Source organism: Anoplophora glabripennis, unplaced genomic scaffold (genome assembly GCF_000390285.2).
Source record: "Anoplophora glabripennis isolate ALB-LARVAE unplaced genomic scaffold, Agla_2.0 scaffold297, whole genome shotgun sequence".
NCBI lineage: Eukaryota > Metazoa > Arthropoda > Insecta > Coleoptera > Cerambycidae > Anoplophora > Anoplophora glabripennis.
This window is the reverse complement of record NW_019416562.1, coordinates 330,636-353,505: the sequence shown is the minus strand read 5'-3', so window position 1 is coordinate 353,505 and position 22,870 is coordinate 330,636. Positions and strand designations below refer to the sequence as shown.

Genomic DNA, 22,870 nt, shown 5'->3' with positions numbered 1-22,870 from the left:
AAAAAATTTTTAATAAATACATTTATTACTAAACCTTTTGTTTTTGTAGCTGTGCTTGGTGTGGTTTCTTGATAGAACATAGAACCGACTACGGAGATAGAGTCTAGAGCTAGATAGGGCAAAGATAGACAATACACAATACACCAATCCAATCAAAATTAATATCAAAACTAACAAAATTTATTTTGGCGCTAACATATAAAACCATACACACATACAATCATAACAAAATATATATAAATGTGATATGTTGGCTTTATTAAAAATAATGGAAAAGAAACTGTGGTTAACATTCTTAAATTTGTCGCAAGTTTAGAAAAATACCGTGGTTGTCTTTCGGGATTAAAGCCACAATTGCTTTTCCATCATTTTTAATAAGACAGTCTTCTTCACTGGAGTAACGCAAAGCCATTTTGATGATTTTAAAACAAGTGTTAACAATTAGCTATATGATTAACAATAGTTCAAAATGACAAGCAGTTTGAAACAAATGAAAATATTATTATCGTCATGGGGATTCATAGACTACTAATGGGGCTTTTCTTTGTAAACACGTGGCCATTACTATCATTTTTGCCATGACATTAATGATAAGCTTCTACAAAAATTTGAGACTATTCTATAACAGTTTCTAAAAATTATGCGGTGTTGCCAGATTTATTAAAAATATTAATTTTTGAGGTTGTTTTTGAAATTTTTTCTTACTTATATCATTGTAGAGCCAAAAAAATACTCTATTTGCTCAGCTTGAAATTCAACATGGCATTCCTAAGAAAAAAGAAAGTTGCAATGAAAATATACAGTGAAATTACTGGAAACAACTTGTTGTGGAAAAGTTATTTGATTTTAAAAATTCCTGTAAAAAAAAAGTTACAGACGATTTTCGAATACGCCACCTTTATTTTTTTCAAAATAACTCAAAAACCTGAAGAGCTAGGATCGGTCTCCAAGCGCCATTAAATTAGCAACTAAACTGTCTGAAACTTTCCCCATTTAACCATTTTCCTATCTCATAGTTGCCAAGATACCAATACATGCATCATCAAAATGGTCCACACTGTATAGTACAAAACATTATTTTCCTATTTAACCATTTATAAATAGTCAATTAGTTAATAAATTTCTATATTTTATGTTAACTTTTTTTTGATAGGCCATCATTTTTTTTTTTTTTTCATTTTTATAATCGGAGGCACCGTCAAATTATAATATTTCCTTCGAAATTGTACACCGTAATTGTCCCTCATTCCCAGTATATTCAAGAACATTGTGTAGCCGAAACGTTAAATTAAATTACGTCCCTAATTCCCTTTATTGAGGTCCAGCCGTATTTTTTACATTTTCATTTAATCTTGTTATAAAAGAAAATCAACTCCGACGCTTTGTCTTACAAAGGTACGTTCTACTCACAAAATTGCCCTAAGGAAATGAATTTCCATTTAGTAATTATATTTTAAGGCTTCAAATAGAGTTATTTGCTGTATAAATCTGAATCACTTCATATATATTTTTAAAATTTAATCATTTCTTTTTTGAAAAGCACCCCATTGTAATTTGATGGAATTGCAAATAAAACAAACTTAATTTTTCAATCGGATGAAAAATTACCAACATCTAGTATCTACTCCTTTTAAATAAAATGAGAAAAATACTCTCTTACTCACTTATATAGGGTGCTTGGATTTATATATGTCAAGTCAATGACGTAATACCCAAGTAAAAATATTAATGAAGTCCAAACGTTTTTTTTATTAAATAAACTAGATATATCGAATAAAGATTTACCAATACAAATATATATTTTTAAAACTGATACCTAAAAAAATCGCAGCAGGTTCAGGATATGCAACTATGAGGAAGTTATAGTTTGCAAATATGCAGGTATATTTAATAAAAGCTATTTGTGCTATTAAGCTGCTATATGTATATCTGGATATGTACGTTTAGTAGTATTGTTTAATTTTTTAGTGTAATTTAACTTTCATAAACATATTTTCTAGAGAAACTATACTGCAAAAATTTGGATTTTCTATTCCTGTGATAGTTTCTCTATTTGACCTCACTTGCTGTACATGTTTTTATAGGAAACAAATTGAAAATGAAAATATCGAAATACTAGCAATATGAAATTTTCTTTTCTTTTCCAGATAATAAGTCTGATAGATCAAGCCAGGGAGGGCTCAAACTCAAATCCTCAAGTAATACAATTATTAGATAAAGTAGAAGATATTCTAAGGTGTCCTGAACTATACTCACCGCACGTGAAGGAGGACTTCAAGGTGAAATCAGACGAAGCTGTGGTATCGGATCTGATCACGGCTCTCCTATCGGTAAGCATCATCAAAGGCAGAGACGCTCAAAACATTTAAAATGTTTTAAATTTATTGTAGAAAACACCTCAGCCCACGTTCTCGGCCTCTTCAAGGAGGAGCAGCAACGATTCGTCCGTGTTCAGGCCTTCCAGAGGAGGATTCATCAAGGTAAGTACCAAGTATTTCAGTCACCGTTTAAAACTATGTTCGTTTTTTGAGATTTTTGTAATTTGATTTGTAAAATTTTATCTTACTTTTCACTTTGATAGTTTTGATTCTTTTGTGAAAATCTATCGTTTTGCAACAAATCTTGCACTGTGGTTTTACATTTGTCAAAATCTTCCTTGAAAATGAAAACTGTCTTTGACACAAAGATGAAATATAGAACCTCTTTGCCACATTTTTCGTTGAATGTCTTTCCTCTTTCTTTATTTATTTATTAAATGTATTATAGTGATGCAGTCTTGATCATTCTGGAAGAACAGTACTAACTTTATATTTTTCATTTTATATATTTTTTTCAGTTCAATAAATTGATTAGCCAAATACATGTAATACAAAAATTATATTAAATTTCCTAGCTTCTGTAAATTTCGCCAAGAAATTGGAGGCAATAGAACTAATTCTTATTTGTTGATCAATTTCTTTTTGATCAATTTCAAGGGCCATAAATGAATGATTGACATAAAATAATTACTGGCAATAATTTTGTAGTTTACTATAATGATTGCTGTTTATTTATTTTATTTTTATTTCTAAAAGTCGATAGTGTTAAATTTAACCGATTGGTCAATTTATTATAAATATGTTAAATGGTCTCATATAATGAATTGTGACAATTTCTTTTAACTTTATAAGGTTAAAAACTTAAATGTAATTGTAAAATCAAGATAAATAAAACTTAAACAATACAGAATCAATATCTACTAGTAAATCTGTAAAGAAATTCTGAAAAAAAATATATATTACTGGCAATAAATAACAGGAAACTGGTTTATTCAAAACAAACACATCCGCAAAATCTTGGACTTAAATTAAATTCAACTCATCTAACCTCGTTACAGTTGTCACTTAAGGAAAAGCAATGTTTTTTATTTTTTCCGAGTCCTTTATTCTGATATTTGTATTGCGACGTCAATTGAAATCTGACTAGACGTGTTGTAGCAATCGTTTTGTTTGTTAGAAACTCAACAGATGGATTGGCAAGTATTATGTTATTGCGTTCAATTTTATTTCGTTTTGAAATACTTCGATATTGAAAAAAAACATATTAAGATAATGTAAAGATGTCTGTCCTCGAGACTCATGTAGTTTTTCTTGCCACTTCACGTAGGTTCAAATATTATTTTAATTTATATATATTTTAATAAGAGAGAGCATTCTTAAATCTTTTTATGATGGTTCAGACATAAGTAAATTAGCTAAAATATTACGTTTAAAACTATTTTTATCGAACCATTCTTCTTCGAAAATGCGGCTGGTCAAGCTATAACAGTTAATGGTGCTCGCTAGCTATTGCGACATGACAATGCAATTTTTTCTACCTAAATTGCATGATATGGATGTAGACGAGATGTGGTTTCAACAACAAGACAGTGACATATGCCACACAACCCCAGAAACAATTCAGTTACTACATGAGTTATTTCCTCGTCGCCTAATTTCCCGTTTTGGTGATCAGAATTGGCCGCCCAGATCATTCGATTTAATGCCGTTGAACTTTTTCTTTTGCGGATTTTTAAAGTCTAAGGTTTGTGGCATCACGTTAAGTTGGTAAAAATAAATTGAAAAAACTTTTTCCTGGCGAAATTCTATCAGAAGAAGTCATACAGTGTTCTTTGATACCAAAATTCGATGTAGCAAAATAATATCTAACCTCACAGATAGATTCCTAACTGTTGATTTCGCCTAAAGCAACTACTCTATGGGGCCTAATTACCATTGAAATACACCAGCAGTATCTAGTGAAAAGCTAGTAATTAATAATAATTATTCAAATTGAAAAAACAAAAATATTGGCAATTAGTACGACCACAGTATGGGATATGGGAATTTTTGGTGCATAGTGGCAATTAAAAATCTATTACGGCAAAAATAACTTCGTCTGAGGACAAAATTGTAAACCTTAGAGTTGCTGATAAATTTTTCCAGTAGCCAGTTGGGAAATTCTACACGTGGCGGATGAACTTGTGACACAGAGCATGGATTCTTTGACCATGAAACGTAATTATGCGCTATTGTAATAACACACAAAGCACAAGAGACAGATTCACTAGGATATCAATAATTAAGAAACAACTAATTTCAATTGGAGTAGTAGTTCATTGAATTGGTATTTTCACCTCTACTGTTTACATCTACTATAGCAAACCGTTTCTCTCCGAAATGTATAAATATTTGACTACTATAAGTACTGTTATTACAGCAGGTGCACGTGCACTAACACACGGTTTTCTCCACCGAATGCAACCTAGTGTGGATAAAAGGAAAATTACTATTATTCGGTAAATTTTATAGAAGCAGTCCAAGTGCTTTAGATATTGAGCTAAATAGTATTAGTTGGCAACAAGTGATGTCGCTCGACTACATTTAAATATCTCAGCCGTACACGTACTCCGTATTATTACTTAAAATATTTTTTTCTGTCATTTCCATGCAACTTTTATTAGCTCAAAAGTTGAGCGATCGATGTATTTGTTAGAATATTTCAGGGAAACGTTCGATTGCGCAACAAGTTATCTTAGCGTTCCAGCCCGTAACTGATTCCAAAAGCTTTCAGCTCGATGTATCTCAATTCTACGAAACAAATGAGCGCCGAGGCAAAGTTATTATCATCCACGAAAGCCCGCCACAACTTCTCGACTTAATATCTGACAATAACTGATGATTAATAGCACCGACAATGGAGAAACTTTTCAAATTATTCGTGAAGACGACGATGCTCTTTGAAATGTATACTTAGTCAAACAGGTTTCACCTCATAAAGGTGTACCTATTCAACAAACAATGAGTCAGGGAATGTGCTTCTAGTACGAGGTATACAATGTTTTTTTTTATGAAATTGAAAACAATATTAATTAATTAATATAAACCAAGAAACTTTTATTAATGCAAACCTAACATTTCTTCATTATATTACATTGCTTATGAAATCGTCTCCTTGACAATCATTGTTTATTTAATGCTGCGATGAACGTCAAATTCGTTTTAATACCTATAAGTGCCTAAAATCTATTAAAAAATATTTTAAATGGACTGGTGATGATGTTCAGGTATCCGGGATACAACCAGAGTTAGTCGAAACTGCAAAAAATGTTACTTTGGCTCGGTACTTTGAGTGTCGGTTAAAGCTTAATTAACTGATCAGGCGATTAGACTGTACATATACTGATTTATTTTATAAAGGATAATCACAGTCCAATCGCCTGATTAGTTAATCGAGCCTTAACCGAGACTTAAAGTACCGGGCCTAAATTTAATACCAAATAAATCTAGGGAAAAGTGCGAATTCGCTTACAAACGTTTCAAGACTTATTGCCTTGCAAAAAATACGATGTTCTGATCCGAAAATGTTATAATTGCATACTTATCCAATGTGTCTATAAAGTTGAAGGCATCTACGTTATGAACAAATTACTCAATGTCGAGAGCAACACACAATATAAAGGAACACATTGGTATATGAAAATATTTGAAATTACGTGTTTTCTTGAAACGTCAAGGTGAAACTTGTTTTTTTTTTTGTCAAATAAACAACTTGAAACGTTTATTACTCAAGTACCAGCACTTAACGAATAAGCTACGTTTAGATGTAAAAATATTAAAATCTGTACTGTAACTGTATCCGTTACATTTGAATTATGTAAACGATTTAGGATGAAAGCTTTTGATTAAAATACCAAATAATTAAACGAAAAAACCCAGATCATTTGTGACAAACGAAACTTAATATGCCAGTGTATAGAAAACATGTTGCATGCCACCCAGAAAATTTTGAAAGTTGCCGCTATTTCTGTAAATATTCAAATGGTAAAGGTTGCTAGCAAGTAATAGGTAAAATAGGTAAAATACCTCAGATTGTCGCAAAATTTTTAAATCTGCTAACCTAGACATAGCAAGTAAAATATTTAGTGGGGGGAGAGACAAAAACAAAATGTGCTTATTGTAATAATATTATCGAAGAAGAAATACCTAATTACCAGCAATAATGTCGCCGACTAAATTTCGGCCAATGTTTAATAGTTGTAAAAACTGCAACATAACTATAGATATACACAAATTGTTACAATAAACGTTTTAATATGTATAATACGTTCAATAAATGTTATATTTACTAAATAATGCATTTTTGATGTGAATCGGTTTGACCGCGTGTATTTATGAGTATTTACTGTATAAAGTATAGATTAAAATACGTTACGGGAAAGTTAACTTTCCTGATGGTTGGACCAAAAAAGTACACATTTCCGAACGACTTCAGATTAAAACATTTTGAAAAAAATAAACAGCTAGAAGAAACAAAAGCATTTAATACTTGTTTATTTCAAAAGAAAGTGACTAGGAAGTAAAATGTGCAAGTAAAATACTTATAAATAAAATAATAATTATTTTCTAAATATATTTAAAAAAAAATTACAAATACATTCCATAGATTATGTAGATGTTATGTAGATTATGTTGTATATAATATTTTTAATTTATTCTTTTATAGTGATAAAGGAAAACTGTAAGAAATTATAACATGAAATGGATTAGTCAAGGGAAGAAATTTATAATTAAAAATTCATTATTTACTTTCCCAGTTGAAAGTTCTTGACTGCCCCTTTTTTTAATTTCTAATTTTTTAGTGTTCATTATTGAAATAAAAATAATGATGGCGAGTAAAATACAATATCTATTTTTTTCTACGATTGTCACAAACACTGAAAAATATTCTAAATAAGTAAAAATAACTGCCAAAATATTTCTTATTATACACAACACTAAAGTTTTAACTAGTCTGTGGATTTCTGAACATTTCTATTTGATTAAGGTTCATGAAAAAAAATGCGTTATTATCTAGATTGATTAAATTATCTAGTCTATATTATTTATTTTCATAAAATAAGATAATTAATTACCAATTAATCATGTTTCATATTATTTTATAGATTTTAACGCAGCATATTGGCAGGGCTTAGGCTTCATTTTTAAGGCAGCGATGAAGTCGGCAAAGACACTAAGACACTGACTATCATTGCCAGAATCTAATATATTGAATTTAATGGAAATGTTTTATAACGCCGAACGTAAACGTCGGTTGTTTTACAAGGCACTTCCATTAAATTCAATATATTAGATTGGTGCTCATGGTCGGCGTTCATCGCCGCCTTAAAAGCCAAGCCGTCTTCGATGAACGCCCGCAGAATTTTCAAAAATCGTACCTTAAGACAACCGGCGTTAAAATAGAGCGTTGCAAAACGTTACTATTAAATTCGTGTTTCAGTTACACTTATGCAACTAATTTTAGCATGAATATATTTTTCTTTGTACCAAATCAAAGTTTCTATTTAAATCTCCATAACTTTCCAGGTACCCGCAGCTCTTAGGGAATTGATGGAGTCTGCTCTCACCTGGGAGTTCGACATATTCAGGCTGGAGGAGTTGTCCAGGAAGAGGCCACTCCAACACCTGGGAATGAACCTGTTCAACCACTTCGAGGTGGCAAACGTGCTCAACTGTGATGAGAAAACGCTTTACAACTGGTTGACGGTTATTGAAGCCAACTACCATTCAGAGAACTCCTATCACAATTCCACGCATGCGGCAGACGTCATGCAGGTAAGGAATACGTAAAAAATATCTATATTGCACAGGCACTTTCCAATATATCTACAGCTTGTTGGAGCACCGATGATATACATTTTCATACAAGCACTAATTCATGTAAGCCAAGACATTCTTTTAAAGCATCTTCCCACGATGTGGAGTTCAGTGAGTAAATCGACCATAAATCAATGTGCTTGATTGCAGGGTGATGCTTGAAGTTAACGCTAGTTGTGACCGAATCAAAGCAGAGGCAATGACAGCTTGATTTATGGACGATTCACTCGGCAAATTTCGCGCCGTAGGCAAACGCGTTATAAGGCGTAGATATGAGGTTTGTTTTTGCAGCAGTCTCCAATGGTTGCAATTGTCAGAAGCATGCGAATTTTGAAATTACCGTTCCAAATCTCAGACTCAGGCTTGTTCTTGTTCTGTCAGCAGACAGTTCTAGAGCAGTTCCGAATAGTTAACCCAACTGCATTGTTAGTATATATTGGCTAAGATGTTCTTATGAATGGAATGGTCAACTAATTTGAACCGTTCTCTGTCGGAACCAAAACACACCTTCGAAGTTCGTACAGGATTTTCAAACTGTCACCAAACCATTTATTTGCTGACGATCATACTTGTTGGACATTCTGTGAACTGCCAATCTGAGATATGCGTATTAATTTCGATACTCCAAGTTGCCTGATACTTCCATTATTCGTGTTGTTTTTTATTATTTCTAATTATATGTAGTACGGTACGCATTTAGAAACTATATAGTCCAATTAATCTGTCACGGCCTTATGTTAAATTTACAAAAAATACCACCAGGAAACAAAAAATATGGTGATATAAGAAAAAAATTCTAAGACAGTGTATTTTTCCTGTGGCACATAAACGGCGAAGTTAACCAAAAAAATCATAAAAGTCAAAAAAACGGTTTTTCACTAATAAAAAAAAACTTGAACTCCAATCGAAAAAAATGTAATTTTCCGTTAGTCTAAAATTCTCTCACCTCTTGTTAACATTTTAATAACTGTTTGTGAAATAAAGTAAGTACAACGTTTTATGGTAAATATTAATTATCGTACAGAAAATTACGTGGTATAAATATATTCATCGATTACATTTTTTATTTTCACAGCTTATGTAAGTATATAACTCTTAAGTTTCAATTCTTCTTCTCTTCAATTCCCTCGATTGCGATTCATTTTCTTCTTCTTCCATGGTTTCCTTTCCTATATTTTCCACGCAATCAACTTCATTTTCCACATAATTCGTTGCATCAATGAGTGATTCAAACGTGTCAAAAGAATCATCATCTAATTGGATGTTTGGAGTTTCAAAATTTTCACATTGGGATGCATTACAATGTAAACAAACACTTGTACATTTCAAAAAATTTTTTTTACAACCACAGATTTTATTTTTGCAATCGCTGACGCAGATTTACATGTATTTTTTTCAAAGGTAATTAAGCTTTTGAGGCTGTCGTAAAGCTTTATAAAAATTGGCATAGAAATTTGGTGGAGTTTGTTACTAATAATAAGTGTAACAAATTTGGATAAAATCACTTATTCGAAAAAAGTTATAGCAAAATATTATGTATTTTAAAATATATTACTGAAATTATGTAATTCCGTATCTATTGAGCTTTATAAAAATTGGCATAGAAATTTATTTTACACAATTTTACCAGTAGAATTATCTCCTAATTTTACTCATCGTTTCCAGAGACCATATACAGGGTGACTCAGTCATAATGTCATTAATTTTAAGAACAGATAGAGAAAAATGAGTATAATACGATGGCGTGATCAAAAAAATAATAAATGCATATTTAAGCTGAAAAAAAATATTTTCAAATCATTATTTAACCCCCTTTTCAGGCTGTTACTGACCGGCTGACATCAGCCGGCTACGATATGAACAAAGCGACCTAGATGCAATGTTGCCATATTTATATATTTTCGCACATATAAAGACAATAAATAAACGGTTTGCTCATGTCGGCCAATAATAATTTAAAATGCTATAAATTATTTTTTATAATTATGCAATCAACATATTAAATTGTTATTGCTGCCCATCAAGAACCTCGAGGAGGTCTGAGCATGACATGCCAAAAATCATTTTTTATTAACATCATAGTGATCATTTTTTAATTTGCTGTAAGCCTTCTACTAAAAATTGAAAGTAACGCGGCCCATTCAGATGTTCAGGTAGAAAATAAGACCAAATTAAACAATCGCCATATACTCCTGCCCATACATTGACACCGAATCTCCTCTGAAAGCTAAACCGACGAGTAGTGTGCGGGTTTTCATCTGACCAAATGTGACTATTATGGCTGCAAAGAAATTAGCTCTGTTTCACTTTAAATAAAATTTAATATTGAAATTACAAAACCCCAAGAGACCAAATAATTTAAATTTCATTTCATAACCATTTCATTTTCATTACAGAAATAATGACATAAAAAAACAACTGTAAGATATTTTCTAAAAATATACGAGGTAATCCAATAAAAGGTAAGTTTAATTAAATATTCAATTTATATGCACAATACATATGCCTACGTCTAACGCTCTCTATATAACGAATCCCCGTTCTCGATTCCTTAATAACACTGTTAACTAAGACGTGACGATAGCCAAAACAAGAAAAATGCAGAGCGAAGCATGTGAGCGCTGATAAAAGTCAATCAGCTTCAGCGTCATCGCCGGTCATCGATTCTCGAACGGACTTATTTTCTACATAACACTCACTAGATAAATTATAAAGAGAGGGTGAAATGTATGTAGTATTTAAATATTGACTGTAAGTAATAGAAGGAAAAAATACAATCGGACGGAGACAAATAAACAACTCTGTCGAGGTCAATAACCTTCTAATTTGCACTTTAGTCTAGGAGCCAGACAGAGTTCCGTTGCCAACCAAAGTCCCACGGCTGCAAATAACTTATTCTAAAGTATTTTGACCTCCTGAATCCAAAAAACTTGGTCGCAAAGCCTGAAAGTGGACAGATTAATTGTTATCAACAAATTAAATGTTAAAATGGCTGTAAAAAGTTTATTTTTATAGCTAGTACACGGAACCTGATCTGGTTCCTAGACTAATGCGAACTGTAGTAGGATCGTATTCCATGCAAAGTAGAGCAAAAAGTTGTCGGTCTTTTATCAAAGGAAAATCGTGTCATCAATGAATAGGGTTGATTGTTTTCGAATGTACGGTTATTACAATTTATCATTTTTAATATTATTAACGTTTTCACGTTTTATAATTTATTATGTTAAATAATACACAGTTTTAGTATTTCAATTTATTATTCAGTATGCTGTTGCGTATAACCAAAGTTTACATAATAAATGTAAACTTTAGCGTAAATTTAAACTTTGGTGTAACCTAGGTAGGCACCTGTTTAAAATGCCAGCACGAGTAAAACAGCATTCATCCGTCCAGAGCGCTTTGTTAATAAAGTTCTGCTGCACTTAGGAACCAATTGCAAAATTCAAGACGATTGGGGAAATCAGCTACTTCTAAAGCTTGAAATTTTTGAAAATGTGTTATGTTAACCCCTTTGCGGGAAAAATGCGGGAGATATGGAGGGTGGTAGATTTGAATAAACGCTTTAAATTGTTAGGTAATGGTTTTGTAACCGTGTGTAGTGTATTTTGTATATTCGGGTATTTAGTGTGCCGACTTTTTTTATTTGATAAAATACAGTGTGCCTACAAACCTCTGCTTTATTTATTTTCTTTTAACGAAAGTTGACTTCGAGAAGTTAGGCTTGTTAAAACATTTTACACTAAGTTAATACAATTATTAAAATTAGTTATAATAAAATGCAGCATGATCCTTTATTTACTTGCATTTTATTGGTTTCGTACATGTGTATCCGTATACTAAAGCGGATTAATTAAATGTGAACACAGATTATGATGTGAACTTGGCGACGCTGTTCGCTTCAGCTGACGATTTGTTCGTGACATTACGTTACAAAATTTCCCGAGCATCCGGGCATCTGGCAGGGCCGCCTTCTTAGCGGGAGTTATGGGTTGATTTCCTTCATTTTTAAAAGTCGAGTAACATTTTTTTTCCGATTTTCTGTCTATTAAGTCTTCCGAATACGTGATTAAAATTAATGACATTATGACTGAATCACCCTGTATAATTTATTAACTTTCACAACATTAATTTGCATATTTGAAAGAGGCATCTAGATTCTACAACACCCCGTATATCAGTGGCGGATCGTGACATTGAGAATAGGTGAAGCATATTCATTGATTGACTAAAAAAAAAGCACCGCAGGCGAAAATTTTCAAATTTTCAAGGTCAAACAGCTTTAAATAAATCTGGAAATTTTTAGTTGCACTTGCAATATTACCGAAAAACTGACGTTCGCGAGAAGGATTTTCATTTAGATTTAATAAAAAGTAGAAACATAATACACGGCATACAGAAAAGTTTTTTTTAATTAAACAAAACCACTTATACTCCGAATACCATTCATTCCGAAACTTCCGAACATACAGGTACACTTTGTCTTTTGACTTTCCCCTTTTTTTCCACATCGAGAGAAGGCACAGGTCTCTCGCAATTTCGAAAATCCTTTTTCTCCTCAATTTTCCATCTTGGCTTTTCCAATAAAAACATACTGGATCATACATATGAAACATTTCTACAATTATTGATACAAAACAAATATTAACAAAGAACCTTATAATCTTGCACTAGGCGACGTATCGTATAAACTGTTTAAAGGCAGACGATGGGCGATGGCGATGCTACTGCAATTTCCGCGTCACTAGTTCCTCCACGCTGTAGTTTATTCACGTGTTGGCCGCCTCGTTACCATGACAACCGCCATAAACCACACTACGAAATGAAGCGAAATACAAACTGATTCGATCCGCGTAACTTGCTTATGCTATACGCTGTATGGTACGAGATTGATGTTCTCACTCAACGAAAGCAATGTTTTTTTAAAAGGTGTTCAACGCGCAACTATTGTGTTTATTTCTGCGTGTAAAACAAACAAACACAATACATTTTCAATACAGAATTATACTTAAATTATAAAATTTATATAAAATTAAGAATAATTTTAAGTTGCATAACCAAACGGAAATTTTAGGTGAAGCCTTTAAGTCACTTACATCACCTGGCGAGCCGCCACTGCCGTATATGTAATTAAATNCTGACGATTTGTTCGTGACATTACGTTACAAATTTTCCGAGCATCCGGGCATCTGGCAGGGCCGCCTTCTTAGCGGGAGTTATGGGTTGATTTCCTTCATTTTTAAAAGTCGAGTAAAAAATTTTTTCCGATTTTCTGTCTTCCGAATACGTGATTAAAATTAATAACATCATGACTGAATCACCCTGTATAATTTATTAACCTTCACAACATTAATTTGCATATTTGAAAAAGGCATCTAGATTCTACAACACAACATTTCAAGGTCAAACAGCTTTAAATAAATCTGGAAATTTTTAGTTGTATTTGCAATATTACCGAAAAACTGGCGTTCGCGAGAAGGATTTTCATTTAGATTTAATAAAAAATAGAAACATAATACACGGCATACAGAAAAGTTTTTTTTAATTAAACAAAACCACTTATACTCCATATACCATTCATTCCAAAACTTCCGAACATACAGGTACACTTTGTCTTTTGACGTTCCCCTTTTTTTCCACATCGAGAGAAGGCACAGGTCTCTCGCAATTTCGAAAATCCTTTTTGTCCTCAATTTTCCGTCTTGGCTTTTCCAATAAAAATCATACTGGATCATACATATGAAACATTTCTACAATTATTGATACAAAACAAATATTAACAAAGAACCTTATAATCGTGCACTAGGCGACGTATCGTATTATTATTCACGTGTTGGCCGCCTCGTTACCATGACAACCGCCGTAAACAGCTACGAAATGAAGCGAAATACAAACTATTGTGTTTATTTCTGCGTGTAAAACAAACAAACACAATACATTTTCAATACAGAATTATACTTAAATTATAAAATTTATATAAAATTAAGAATAATTTTAAGTTGCATAACCAAACGGAAATTTTAGGTGAAGCCTTTAAGTCACTTACGTCACCTGGCGAGCCGCCACTGCCGTATATGTAATTAAATGTGTTTTGTAACAAAAAGGGAAGTAAATATACTTCATTCAACTCTTCGCTTTTTCAGGCAACAGCTGGATTTCTGGAAAAGGAGCGAATGAAGGCAATTATGGAGCAAATGGACGAGGCTACAAGTTTAATAGCAGCGGCTGCTCATGACGTCGACCATCCCGGAAAATCCAGCGCCTTCTTATCAAACTCAGACAATCCTTTAGCCATACTGTATAATGACGTGACCGTTTTAGAGTCACATCATGCAGCCCTTACGTTCAAACTTACTTTAGGTAAGTTCTACTAATTTCTCATAAATATTATTGCCATAAATTTTAATTAAATAACCGTAATTTTTTTTTTCAGGTGATGAAAGAGTCAATATATTTAAAAACTTAGATAGAGAAACTTATAAAATAGCGAGGTCCAATGTCGTCGATATGATTCTAGCAACAGAAATGACAAAGCATTTCGAACATCTAGCCAAGTTCGTGAATGTTTTCTGTACGAGAACGTCCGGATCGGACGCTGAGGTAAGGTTAATTCTTAAAGCTGGATTCATGTCTAGGCACGATTTCGGATGTCACATTCCCAAGCTCAGCATTTTTCTGACCGTTATTGGAATTGCAGTTCTACCATGCAGGGAATTTCTTTTCGCAACATGTGACGGTTGCGCTGCGTACTGCTTTTGTATAAAAAAATTATGTTGTATATGCGATTCTCGCAGCGCCTCGTAGCAAGAAAAGGCGTACAAATGTCATGACATTGTTTCAAATTGAAACATGCAGGAACTTGTGAATAATTCTAGAGACATAATTCACTTTGCTTCTAGGCGGTATTTATCGATCGAAAATAACAGATAAATTAGTCTACAAAAAGAGCCATATAGTTCAGGCGGTATCTGTTTCGGGTTGGGTAAAACGCATATGATTGGANAACATGTGACGGTTGCGCTGCGTACTGCTTTTGTATAAAAAAATTATGTTGTATATGCGATTCTCGCAGCGCCTCGTAGCAAGAAAAGGCGTACAAATGTCATGACATTGTTTCAAATTGAAACATGCAGGAACTTGTGAATAATTCTAGAGACATAATTCACTTTGCTTCTAGGCGGTATTTATCGATCCTTTAAAAAAAATAACAGATAAATTAGTCTACAAAAAGAGCCATATAGTTCAGGCGGTATCTGTTTCGGGTTGGGTAAAACACATATGATTGGAGATTTTTGCTTTAACGGTTTCTAAATAACATCAGAAATGATAATATTTCTATGCAAATAAAAAAAATGTGGGTTTAATTGTTATTGCAAAAAAGTATAAAAAAATAGCAAAAAAATTCATTTTTTTCTTGGATTTCTCGTCGACAACTTAACAACTTACACGTTATTTCTAGGATGGCCAAGATTACGTACCCCTTTCTCTCCCAGAGAACGTAACTTTGGTCAAACGGATGATGATCAAATGCTCCGACGTTTCGAACCCTACAAGGCCGCTTAGGCTGTGCGTGGAATGGGCGAGACGGATAGCCGAAGAGTACTTCCAACAGACGGACGAAGAGAAAGCCAGGGGTCTTCCTGTAGTGATGCCCATGTTCGACAGACATACTTGTTCGATACCCAAGTCACAGATTGGTTTCGTGGATTACATCATCAACGACATGTTTGAAGCTTGGAATGGTAAGTCCTTCAAAATCGTTTTTATAAAGTGTCCCGAAATTAACTTATACCTTCGCATTTTACGATTAAAAAAAAAGGTTTTATATAGACTGTTGAAATTAGTTCTATTAGTTTAATGTTTTATTTTTGTAATTATAATACGTTTATTTGAAGTTAATTGTTAAATGTTCTGTAAATGTTGCTCATAGACTTCATAACTATAAACTACTGGACTCGTCCAACTGTCATTTTGCAATTTTGCAAAAGGCAATCGCACAGACGTGTGCGAGAGAGATAGAGCTAGTGCGGGCTTTTGCTTCGTTTACAGAACTTCGACTGTAGCGCGCTACATTTAACTCAACCAATCAACTAGCTGTACTCGATTCCTTACTCATTTTTTCTGTTGGGCCGTATTCCCGTTTGAAGTTAAAATGATTTTAACTACATTTATGTGTGGTGGCTGTACTGAAAGTATGATTAAGTAAAAAATTTTTAAAAATTATTGATTAGATTTTTAATTATATTCAAGTGTATGGCAAAGAAGGAAGGAACAGCCGACAAATTTCTGATCTGCAAAGACTTTATAAAAATAATATAGACAAGACTAGAAGAAAAAAATCCATTCAAAATGTGTAGATAAGATATATTAATTCTATGAGTAAAACTATACTTATGGTACTAACAATTCTTTATCTTAACTCAAACTGAATTAAATTCGATTTCCCTTCTTTTAACAATACATATTTGTACCAGTTATTTTAATTATTATTAATGAATAAGAGCATAAGCACTATTTGTTTATATGGAATTTCTATACAAATTGGAGGTATTAAAGGGGGAATGTAATAATTAGAAATATAAAGTCAAATATATTTTATTATACATATTTAAAAAATATTCATAGTGTACAATTTTCTAAATAGTTTTTATAATGCCTTCCTTATGTATTTCTCCATTTATTTTCCTCATGTCGTAAGCTCGATCAGTTAAAATTGCTGCAAGCTCTTCTGAAGTAGACGTTTTAAATAATTCTTATTGTCTTGCTTTGCAAAACTATATCGATGCTTTCTCTTTCAACATATTATTTAAAGAGAAATTTTGCTGAAGCATGTTATAAGCACAATTCAGTTGAAACTGTATATTTATATGTATTTAGTTTTATGACAAAAAATAATTAATTTGAAGAGTGACACATGTATGTATGTATGTATGTCGGAGGGTGGTGGAATTGTCTTCCACCACGGCACTTAGGCCTTATTAAGCCCCTTGTACACCCTCCTTCACTACTCGAGTACTTTTCTTCAAACCATCTTATTTACTACACGGATGGCTTGGTGGAAAAGTTTCGTACAGTTTATGTATGATAGCATGGTCTTGAGTTACAGAGATTTCTTGCTCTGTTCTCATTACCATTTATCGGGGACCACACGCGTGCGGTAAATGTTGGGCGACCCAGGTCTCTTGGTAGGCTGCCACAGCCACGTCTCCGAGCCTGCCTTAGGTCACCCATCCAAATTCCAGCCCACGTCCGTGATGCTTGACTCGGCAGATCGAAATCCGCCAGCCAAAACACCCGGCTAGGCGGTCCCCCAGAGTGACACATTTAAGGGGGCAACATTTTGATGTGATGATGACATTTTATTTTGAGGATGGGGGAAATAATATAATCAAATATGTTATCATCAGAGACAACTCTACTTGGTCATTATTTTCAAAAAGATGCGAAAAGTATAAACATATTGGTACCATCATAACCTCTTTTCTAATTATAAAAATTTATGTTTTCTCCACTTAAGCGTCCCTTTACGCAATTGATCGCTGAACACGATTGTACCATATTTAGTTTTCACAAATATACACTAAATCACACCCAAAAATTTATGAAATCTTTTACATGATTTTTACTCTCAGGTATTTTTGTACCGGTATACCAGTATACCATTATTTGTTTTACCGGTATTTGCCTGCACTAGCTTTATCTACCTTGCACACATCAGCACGATTGACCTCTCTTTCTAGGGCCACTCCATAGTTTACTAGGTCTATGATGTTTCTCGGCTGGTAACGTTGTTATAAGTTAGTATCCGTATGAAGTTTTTAATGTTTGTTGACTTCTATAATTGCAAAGTTTCTGCGTTTGATCAGATTTATTATTTTACAGTGTTCTCATTTGAAATTACAGCAGCTTATAATACAATCTAAGGTTTTGAAATAGCTTCTATGGGGAACATTGCCACACAAATTAGCTCCCCTTTAAGTTGTTTTTTCCAGATATCTCCAAAATTGTTCAAGATAAAATAATGATATTTAAAATACTGCTGCAATAGCGCATAAAAATACAGAAATTGTAATATCTTGTCTATCATAGCTGTTTTGCACGTTAAGCTTTGTCAAGGAAGAAAAGAAAATGATTTAGTTAAGTCCGTACGATATTTGCTGACATAGAATGCCAAGAAAATTATCGGAATTACTGTCCAATTCCGGAGGTGTAAATCTGAAAAGTTCCTGCGGAGGTCAAGTGTACCACAAAGATCAATTTTGGACCCTATATTATCCGTAATGTTTATTAATGGCATAACTGCGAATGTTAACTGGGTACATTGTTTATTGCATGCTGATGACCTGAAATTATTCACAGATGTTAAATCTGAATCAGATTGTGCTCTATTTCAAAGAGCAATAAACCTAATAGCTGTTTGGTGCAATCATAATAAATTACCTCCAAATGCTGATAAATGTAATGCAATGTCTTTTACACATAAAATTAACTACATCTGATATAATTATAACCATGATAGTTGTATGTTGCAGATGTACATGAAAGATCTGAGTGTTTTCGATGCTAAATTAAATTCTATAAAACTCATTGAAGTAGTTGCATCATCTGCTTATAAGTCTTTAGGTATTATTATACTCGAGGATTCCACAGCATACATACTATGAAATTACTTTATTTTCAAAGTTAGAATATGCATTGATTGTCTGGAGCCCTTTTTATAGGTACTCTTTGGAAAAAGTTCAAAGAAAATTTTTTAAATTTGTTGTAAAAAAGAATATCCACATAATCTTCTTCAGCGATTTCATTGTAGTGAGTTAAAAACGCGTAGAATTACACATCAAATTGTCTTGTTACATAAAATACTAAACAACTTAATCAATTGCTGAACAAAATTCAAGTCAAAGTTCCTAGGCTCACTTCTCGGGAAAATAATATCTTTAAATTGCTGTAGCAACTAACGATATGAAAACGACTTTTTGTATCAGATGATACAATCATCAGTCAATTGTTGCGATGTAAAGGAAAGAATAAATATATTTTTTGCACTAATGAAATTAAACAGCGGACTCTTTATTGTTAAACACTAGTTTTAATACTATTTTATTAATATTTTATTGATATGTATGTGTATGCATGCATGTGTCTTTACATATTTATGTAGGTATATGTGTATATTTTATGTCTATTATATTTCCATATTTAATTATCATTACTATTATTAATTCAATTTATTGATTTCACATATTTTTGGCTGCGTTTTGTGGTGTATTACTGCATTCATTTGTATCCTAGCACTTGCCTTTTGAATATACATATAGTGAAATAAATAAATAAATAAATAAATAAATAAATATGATTTGAAACTAGACATTGTGATTGATTAGTTTTAAAAATTCGATAAGATGATTGGCTATTATTTGATCGTGATTCTAAATTATAGAGTAAAAGAAAATATTTTTTATTCACTCAATACAATATTTCAAAATAAACTTCAACTGCAAATCTCAACTGGGATCGATGCCGTGCGTTTTGTATACTCTTTCTCAGAAAGAAAATTAAATTAACAAAAAAAGGTTACCTTCCTTAGTTTAGTAGTAATATCTATATCTACATGTAGTTTCAAAATTCATTATTCATGAACTGTTTCAATATGTACATGTATTTGGAAGGAAACAACTATTAGAGTCTATTAGCAATTGTAACCCCTTAAGAGGTATTTCTTCGCCTATGCTCATATGTATAAACTTTTTCTCTTATTTTTAATCATGGAGTACTGTAACAAAATATCATAGACTAAGTTTTAGACACCCTATATATAACTGCAATCTACATGTAATAAACATTTTTTTTAGCGTTTATTGATATGCCAGAACTGCTGACATACATGAGGCAGAACTACATAAGATGGAAGGAATTTGATGAACAAGGTCATACGACTCTAGCTGATATTCAAAAATTGCAAAGTACTGTACTTATGTCTCCCGTGATTCCTACTAAATCTTCCAAATCGGATGCCTGATCCAAGTTTTTCCGTAAGTAACTTTTAATTCGTATCTTACAACAATAAGGTGTACCTAATTGCCCCAACTAAGCTACGACAAATACTTATAGGAGTTAATAATATCAGTTAATATTGCCCCGGTAACAAAAAAAATGTCTGGTAAAGTTCGAGTTTTAATAGTCTGTATTTGTTCCTGTTCTAAAGGATTAAAAATAATTAAATATAAATCAAAGTCTTCCAAAATAAACTTTATACAAGTTGTATTAAAATGAAGGGGCACAAATGCTACCATATAATCTTGAAGTCAACATAATTGGATCAAATATACCTTAATATAAACTTGTTTTATTTTCAAGTTAATATTAAAGAACATAATGCAACTTAACAAAATAAAGGTGAAAATTAATTGAAAATGTATACGATTATATCAGCTAGTGACAGAAATGCTGAGAGACCCTCACTAAGAGTTGAAGAATTTTGATACCACTCAGTGTTTTAGAAATTCTGTAAGTTTATTTGATTTGTATTTGTAGTCAGAACTGAACCGCGGGACATAGACGTACCATTATTTATTAAAAAGCAACAAATTAAATTGTCTATATCCCGCGGTCGAAATTATTGAGATTGACTCAGACATAATATAAAAACACTATTACGCGTATAAAATATAAAATGATTTTTATAACGGTTGAATATTATTTGTCTTTGTGCCGCTCGCTACGCACATCGATAGAATCTATAATCGTCTATAGACCGAGTTACACTGAACGTCGATCTATATTCTGTCTCTGTCTTTTGCACTTGGTACGGAATAGGGAAATGCTTTTTTAGTGGGTGTAAACGGACTTGATTTACCCGTCCTTAGAAACGTCATAGCATAAGCGTAGGCGAGGGGTCTAATTCTGTGGCTATCATAAATTTATAAATTAACAAAACACAACCGGGACGTTTTAAAACACTGTAATAATTAAAATTGATCAAAGTGCCGGTTATAGCAAATCGTAAAAAAATATTAGATGTTATGTTTTATTATTTTTTTTCCATATTTTCTATATCTTGTTGCCTTTTACGCAGATACGCCAATGGATTTTCGTTCCCTGCACGCTTCATCCCCCTTACCAGTCCAAATGCTAGCGATGAGTCACTCTCTATAATTTCTACCGCGGAGTATACAGTACACCACCAGAAACATTAACGGATAGGAATTAATTACGCAACATCCGCACGATAACAAAGCCAACAGTATACTCATACGAGTAACTAAATAATAGGATGTTATTCTGTGTATTCTGTCGGCAGCAGCGGCAAAGTACGCCATCTGCAGTCGGTGTGGCAAACGATACACTCGGAAGCCACATACCATAAAATAATTAAGGAAACTGCGTGAGAAAATACAATTAAAGTAACCTCTAATTCCAATCCAATAGATGTCGCTGCACCATAATAGCGATAAATTTAAATAGTAAAAATACACTAAGAATAAAAAGTATCTCATAAGTAAAAAACAACTACTAATGGTTTAAGTTAAAAATTAAAATTAAGGTGAACCATTAATAGCTGTTCCATGACATATGAAATACTTTAATTATCACTTGGTTAAATGAAAAAGTTAAAGCAGTGATGTTTAAATGAGTGACAAATACATAAATTCATTCTGTTTGTATCAAAAATATGTACGTAGAGACTCTTGTAATTAATATTTATTTAAAGAAACCATAAAAAACTGCAAATTTTAAAGAAATTTAAAGTCTATTTACCTGCCTTTATGTAAAATGCATTGCACATTTACTTGCCAAAAACTATGGTTAGATACATTTGTTTCGAACTAATTGGTCCTCATCAGTACGATGTATATTGCTGATTTCTTCTAAATGTGGGAATTTAAGTACTCGTAGTACAACACAGTATACTTATAACACTTATAGCAAGTAACAATTTAAATATGATGTGCATTTCGGTTTTTTAAAAGGTGGAGGTGAAAAATCATCTGAAATTGAAGTTTAGTGGGTCGAAAATTCTGTAATGTTACGTTAACACATTCCTTGGTAGCAAAATCTTGCACAAGACACTTATACAAGACTGCTGTGTACCTACTGCTGAAATCAGCATCAGGTTTATTGCAAGATTCATTGTGCAATTGTCTTGATCAAAGCTTTCAATGGATTTCATTCAGGGCACTTGAGCCTGGGGATAAAGATAAAGGGATAAATTAAAGCAAGTGACTATGTTGCAGACTTACATTAGAATTAAGTAAGACATATTGTACTTGACTTATACTAATTCACCCCTTTGGACTCAAGTACTTTTGGTTTAATTCTGGTGCCAGTATTGTAAAAGTATCTTGCAGAAGAAACGATATAAATTTCAGCAATAGACACAAAACAATCTGACACAATTTGGCTATTTCAAGTGAACTTGAAATAACTTGTATTAGAATTAGAATTGCGACATGGGTATAGGCATGGAGACTACACAAGGAGCCCGAACTCCATGTAAACAAAAATCTTACCAAAATAAGATGCCACCTTTTCGTTGGATTCGCATCCGGAAGATGTTGTGGCAGAAACGTCGGCTAGCACACAGTCGGAGCTGGTCGTGCGGTATTTAGAACTGTAAAGTTCAGGGCGCCAGTAACCTATTAAATACCCACGTTTCTCCAGTCACTTAAAATCCGGTTACAAAATTTTAAGTTTAAAAA

General features: G+C 32.6%; 1 protein-coding gene across 1 annotated transcript in view; it reads left to right on the top strand.

Annotated features, from left to right (window-relative positions):
• LOC108906933 (high affinity cAMP-specific and IBMX-insensitive 3',5'-cyclic phosphodiesterase 8) overlaps positions 1-22,870 on the top strand; it is a 168,125-nt gene that overhangs the window by 141,466 nt on the left and 3,789 nt on the right. The window contains exons 9-15 of the mRNA XM_023454942.1: positions 2,148-2,330; positions 2,391-2,480; positions 7,884-8,132; positions 14,315-14,531; positions 14,605-14,771; positions 15,631-15,913; positions 20,024-20,203. Of these exons, the coding sequence (XP_023310710.1) occupies positions 2,148-2,330; positions 2,391-2,480; positions 7,884-8,132; positions 14,315-14,531; positions 14,605-14,771; positions 15,631-15,913; positions 20,024-20,190 (1,356 nt within the window). The 3' untranslated portion in view covers positions 20,191-20,203. The remainder of the gene's footprint in view (positions 1-2,147; positions 2,331-2,390; positions 2,481-7,883; positions 8,133-14,314; positions 14,532-14,604; positions 14,772-15,630; positions 15,914-20,023; positions 20,204-22,870) is intronic.